Raw genomic sequence first — 6,495 nt, forward strand, 5'->3', positions numbered from 1 at the left:
GAGTCTGTTGCAGCAGGGTTGCGTGTGCTGGATCAGTAAGAAACCTGTGGTACATTTTACCAGATTGTGATAAGTCTATGTAGTATAGAAAAATCTGATCTCATTGTTTCTAGTCCAGCAGAACTAAGACATTTGGTAGCACAGTTTGTGTAATACTGATGTGGCAGTAGATTCAGAACACTCACATTATCTGCTGGCATCGTTGTTTATAATTAAAACCTGTCCACGTTACATAATCTACTGTGGTTACCCTAAATCACAAGTTTGCAGGTGTATCCACTTTTAAAGCTCAAAGTTTGTATCTGTGGGCGATAGAGGATTGTTACTGTCTACCTAAAGATACGTCTCAGTCAACACAAGAATAGAGAACAGTGCTTCATCCTGCTACATAACATCATTCAAACTGTCTGTCAAGGACAGATAACATTGCAAAGCACTCTCTCTCTCCCTGTCAGTGGAAGCTCTCGATCACTGTCCCTCTTTTTACCTCAGTCACTTATACCCATGACTCTCCTCGTCTCTCTACTTTGTTCAATTTCGGTCGCGTTTTCTCTTCTCCCTCGTGATGCTTTCTCCTTCAGATCTGCAGGCTGCAGACTTCACCTCAGCCAGCATGAATCTCTGATGTTATCTCCGTCTTTCTCTCATACCGTCAGTCGTTCAGGATCACACAGATGTGGAATATGCAGGTTTAAGCTTTTCTTATTGTGATGGCAACGTAACCAACCTTAGTACCTCCACCATCTTTGACCAGAGATATCAAATAACACATAATTTACCACAATTAGACCTGGGCTGGGCTGGGATCCCATGCATGTTCTTTGCTTCTCAAGCATTTTTTATGTTTATCAGCTACTCTCTGCGATTAGTGACTGAAAGGATCTGTCGTTGCTCATCTGATCACCTGCAGTGACCTCACACCGGATCAGACAGGGAGCTCCCTCAGTTCATCTCGTATTAAGGCGTTGCTGATTTTTGGCATATCACACCTTTGTTTGGGGAGTCACATGTAGGGATCATAGACTGTATAATCAATCCGTCTGTTTCTGAAACAGACTTTTGAAACAGTTCATCTATTGCGGCCATATTGGAAGCGATAGGGGCTTTGGCCGTTTTCGAATTCGCATACTATACTAGCAGTGCCCACTGATTTGACCAAAATGTAGTATGCAGTATGCAGTATGCAGTATGCAGTATACGAACAAATGTCAGAGTTGTAGTATGAGAAAAACACCCGGATGACGTACTGAATCGGGAAAAATCCACAGTATGCAGTCTGCTTCGCCTACTGTTACCCACGATGCAACGTGCCTGGTCCTGTATCAGAAGTGAAAATGGCAGAGAGCGGAGCAACAACAACCAGAGTAGCAGAGGAATATAAATGTAAGAGCCATTTCTTTTTTATCTTTAAATCCTCATCATATCCACCACTGAAAGTTAAAATAAAATGATCTCTCTGTCAATATATTTGCAGATAAGTTAGTCGTTTGTTTATTTTGTACACTTTCAATAAAGTTTTCTGGGGGAAAAAAGTCAGCCGTAGCCAACTTCCGTTTTCTTCAAACTGAAGACCAGCGTAGCATACTACAAAAAATTAACCCAACTGAACAGTCATTCTACATACTGTTTATGAAAGTAGTATGTAGTAGGCACTGCCTACTACATACTTCGTAAGCAGTATGTTGTAGGCGAATTCGAAAACAGCCTTTGAGTACAGCTATTTGGCACCCGTCAGCCACATGAGCTGAGCTGTGCCTCTGATTGGGCGAGCTTGCCAAGTTAGATAAAAAATCACTTCCTGTACAGTCTATGCTGATAGTGAAATTAGCGATTTAGACAGGAGACTTTTTTTAACCAGACTATAAATGGGTTAATTTCTGCTTTGAAAACAGCTTTTTTGGGTTTGGTGTGTTTGTGACTTCCAGTACTTCCAGAGCCAGCCTCAAGCTGACACTCGAGAAAAAGCAGATTCTAGCACCCTGCATTTTCATATTTTTACACTGGCGGTTGCCGCTTGGTAGGGATGGTGCCAAATTAGGTACTTTTATAGGTAGTAGCCAAAGTCCATCCGTGGTACCAAGAACTGATTCACAAAAAAACAAATGATACCATGTTTTGGTACCTAAACGCATCTTTACGACTGAGAGGGAGTGGAAGAGGAGCTGATTTTCCATGCTGTGCACAAACACAGTTTATATACTGACAAATAAGTATGTTAAATTGAAAAACTTTGAGATTTTATTATTAAACAAATTAATATTTATTACCACATAAACACACACAAAAAAAGTACAGAAAATTGGCATCGTTGAACACTTGGTATTATATCATTTCAAGTATGGAAGGTACCCATCCCTTGTCACATCCAGCTGGTTCTGTCTTAGTTCCAACAAGCCTCATCCAGAAACAGTCCCACTGAGTGTAAGGGTTCTTATTTGGCTTTCTGAGAGATATTCTGCTGATGAATGGTGTCCAAAAACAGGGACACTTAAGGGAAAGGGAAACAGTAGAGGGCAGGGCAGGCCACACCACCATGTAAAAGAAAAATAAAAACTGTTGATGCAGAACATGATGTTTGTGAGGGGTTAGAGAAATGCAAAAGTAAAAGATGAAATAAGTGGTTTGTCTTGTACCACTGTGAAGCCTGTTTCTCTCCCTTTTAAATGGTGACACATTAGACTGAGCAGCAGCACTGGGTATGTGGGTTGTGACCATGAATAATTTGCTAAATCATCTCTGCTAATGCCGATTGTTAAACTGCCAACATGTCTTGTTTTTGCTTCAATCATCTAATCCACCAAACAACAACAACAAACAAGAGTCAGTGGCAGAATAAGCTGTTTGGCATCAGCAGAGACGATTTGGCAAATTTTGGCTGAATTGTCCTTTGATATTTGTTTCTGGACTCCTCAGGTTTGGAATCTGGCCACGCAGTCTCTGCTTTACACCTTTCCAAACGAACACGCTCGCCAGTCCCTCTTCAGGAACCTCGGCACCGGCGTCATGCAGATCGAGGTGGGACCAGCCAATCACATCTTCTCCTGCGGCGCCGACGGTACCATGAAGATGCGGGTCCTCCCAAACCGCTTCAGTGTCGTCAACCACAACAACAACCACAGCAACCTCAAGAATGACGTCAAGTTCTTCATTTAGACTGAAGAAGATGCGAAGTGACGGGAAATGTTTCAGGTCGTGGAGATAACTGGCTGGAGGTTCTGTCATCGTGGATGGATTTTTGGAGGAATGATGCCGTGAGAAAGCAATGATGTCAAGTGTTATTAAACTTTGAAGGAATGTGGATTTACAGACTTTCACTGGGTGGAAGTGTGTCGACCCAGGGACCAAAATGTGATCCCACCTGCTGTGCTCTGTGTGGGACAAAAACACTGAAGCAGGCCAAACACAGGAGCCTCCACAAAGTGTTTGACGGAAGCCAAAGCAGGCTTGGATGGCACAGATCACAATAAACAAAAAGAGACACAAAAAGCGAGCTGGAGATTCTCCGACTCAAACTCAGCGTCACACGGAGAGCTTTTGTTTTTTGCACAGGAAGCAAAGCAGCACAGTGCTGCGAGTCTGCCGCTTTGTTCTTCTTCTACAGCATCCCCGAATCTCTGCGTTCACATTATAGAGGCAGGCGTGATGGTGAAAGCTCTTCAGGAATCACTGCAGGAGTTTTCAGGTGATAAAACACAGGAGGCTGATTCATGCAGTGACTCATAAAGAGACAATAAGAGATCCCTTCAGAGGATTGAGCGCACCACGAGACTGCTGAGCCTGCGCCGCACAAAGCAGTTAGGACAGTCAGCGCCACACAAAGCACATTGTGTCTCATCAGAAGGACTCATGGTGCATTCTGATTCACGTTTTTACCATAACGAGCTAGCGTAGGTGGAGAAGCAGGAGGCCAGGTGTTCGAAAAAGATCAAACTACATGTTAGGAATCTTTGAATGCCAGTGTCCAATCACAGTTTTGTTTTAAGTTTTCATTTTGTTGGCTGAGCTTCTCCTCCAGCCTGATTTAAAATGATCAGAGGAATCTTTGATTTCACAAAAGGTAAAATAATGAGTTAATACGCCAGACCTGCTCTATTTGAAGCAACAGTTATGGCAGTTTTCCTTTGGGGTGGAGATGCTGGCGAAGAAACTAGCTCTCATGTTTGTCCCTTAAACGAAACGTAACAGGCAGCAGCTGGCTAGCTTAGCCCAAAGGCTGAGCAAACAGAGCTAGCTGCTCTCAGTCTAAGCTGAGCTAACCGTCTGCTGGCTGAGGCTCCACACTTCTCAAAGCGATAAGATTCTCTTCATGAGCAGAAAGGAAAGAGGACTATTCTAGAAAAGAGGAATGCTCCTTTAATAAAACGAAGACAGGAGTTGACTTTGTGCTGCAGCAGTTTTATAAACTCCCTGAACGCACCATTTCTCTAACTCTATTTGCACATAAACTTTAAGCTAAATGATATGTAGTGTGATGCATAGAACTATAGGAGGCTTGTTAAAGCAGTCTGAACCTTTGGTCACAAAATCAGCTCACAGATTTAACCAGTGGTATTATTAAGTGTCCTTAATCTCTGGAAACTGCTTCAGCCTGTACTTCAGTACTGTTTGTTCTGAGTTTATGGATTGTTATTGATTCAGAGTTGCACAAAGTACGCCCTCTAACCATGGGACAACATGAATATTACTTTTTTCTGCTTGTGTTGTGATTTTTTTTTTTTAATCTTTGAATATTAAGCTCATGTAGCAGGAAACTTTGCATTTGACAATGAAAGCAGACTTTGTGGGTTTGTGCTGTTAAACAGCTCTTAATGAATATTTTGTTGAAGACGTGCATTTCCATTTCATTACTCCTGAGTTTTGTTTTCCACCTGGACCATGGCTGAATCTGCCTTGGAGACTTTATCACTTGCCTTGTTCTTATTTGAAGCCTACTTACAGTTTTTTGCCTCATTTGTGACCTTTTCACTACTTTTCATCATTCACTTTCTTCATAGATCGTCCAAATGCAGCACAACGCCTTCAGTCCTTGCGTAGAAACCGTAACCCCGGTTGGTATCTATAATGATGCGTCTTCCACATTAATAAGGAAGGCGCTCTTGCTAAGTGTCCAGTGAAAGTTCATTCTGAAGGAGATTGTCTAAGCTAGCGCTGCGTTGTGCTGCTGTAGGAAATAAACGTACATTAGCTTTGATTTGAGGAGAGAGAAACTGAGGAACCCTTCATATGAAGCAGCTTTATCACAGTGATGTAAATACATAGATCATAGACTCAAAACGACAGCATAATCTTTACAAGTAGTCACAGATTATAGTGAGTGATGACATAGGCCACTTTATGAATAATATTATCTGTATAAATAAAGTTATATGTATAAAACAAGTTCATATTTAGGATTATAGACTGAAATGCAGGTTTGATCTGATTTCTGATTTAATTTTTTTTTCCTGTCAAATCAAAGTATAAAACGCTGTACCTCTGCAGTAACTTAAGAATAAACCGTTTCATTTTTCAAAGTCAAACTTTATGTTCTCCCTACACTGAAGATTACAACACCTCCTATCTGAGCAGCCACTCACAAACTAAAGAGAAACCACAGAACAAATGAGTGTAACAGCATCAGTGTGTGGAGGGAACAGACTAAACCACTCAAGCTTAATCAAACTGAACCAAATCATTCGCATCAATTGTTCCTCTTTACTTTCTGGAATCTTGCAAATGTGAATTTGATCAGATAATTCTAATTTTATAATGAAGATATTGTGTAAATCAGTGTACTATACTCAGAACATGTACTGATGTAATAAAAAATGATGTAACATAAGCTCTGTTCTTTGTTATTTATTTTTTTCTCATTGATTTTAATGACTAAAAAAATAAGGGTGGGTGTAAGATCATCCACTCAGCATCTCACTGATGGTGTGGTAGACATCGTTTTCTTGACTGAACACCTCCTGTTTCTGCACCACACGGTAGGAGAAGACTTACTTTGTAGAAAGCTGTAAGTGTCAATAAAAATGAGTGAAACCTTTTTTCAGAGATATTATGGCTCCTGTGAAGTTGAACTGAAAAAGAAGAAAAAAAGAGCGAATGACGGGCAATCTTCAAAAACTCACCTGAGGAACTTGAGGTTTAACAAACCCACAAAAGAGTCAAATATGTTTCGTTTAACCTCATGTAACTCTTTAAACTCTGTTTATGGTCGCCACCTCCTCACTGTTATATCCTGCTTTAAAGTGGAAGTGTTGAGCTTTTTTTTAAGGGTTTATACTCTCCCTCTTGTTCCCCTGGTAGTAGATCTACAGCTCAATTAAAAAAACATGTTTTCTTTTTTCAGCCTCTCCCTGAGACACTTCTTTCAGCTGTATCCTTGTGTGAGCATGTTTTTGTGTCTGTGAACACATCCGACAGAACTGCTGTGCGCAGTAGAAGGGTAGAGGAGAAATGTGGACGCACTAACATGAGGCAGAAATGACATTCCACCATGTAAATAAGATG

At 41.1% G+C, this 6,495-nt stretch overlaps 1 protein-coding gene across 4 annotated transcripts in view; it reads left to right on the forward strand.

Moving 5' to 3' along the window:
- dmxl1 (Dmx like 1) overlaps positions 1-5,811 on the forward strand; it is a 54,765-nt gene extending 48,954 nt beyond the window's left edge. For all 4 annotated transcript variants that reach the window (XM_074670788.1, XM_074670792.1, XM_074670791.1 and 1 more), the window contains one exon: positions 2,914-5,811. In XM_074670788.1, coding sequence (XP_074526889.1) covers positions 2,914-3,153 — 240 coding nt within the window. In that variant the 3' untranslated portion in view covers positions 3,154-5,811. The remainder of the gene's footprint in view (positions 1-2,913) is intronic.
- The last annotated feature ends 684 nt before the right edge of the window (positions 5,812-6,495 follow it).

The sequence above is a fragment of the Halichoeres trimaculatus genome, unplaced genomic scaffold (genome assembly GCF_033239565.1).
Source record: "Halichoeres trimaculatus isolate MK-OKI-2021-1 unplaced genomic scaffold, fHalTri1.1 fHalTri1_scaffold_5, whole genome shotgun sequence".
Lineage (NCBI taxonomy): Eukaryota > Metazoa > Chordata > Actinopteri > Labriformes > Labridae > Halichoeres > Halichoeres trimaculatus.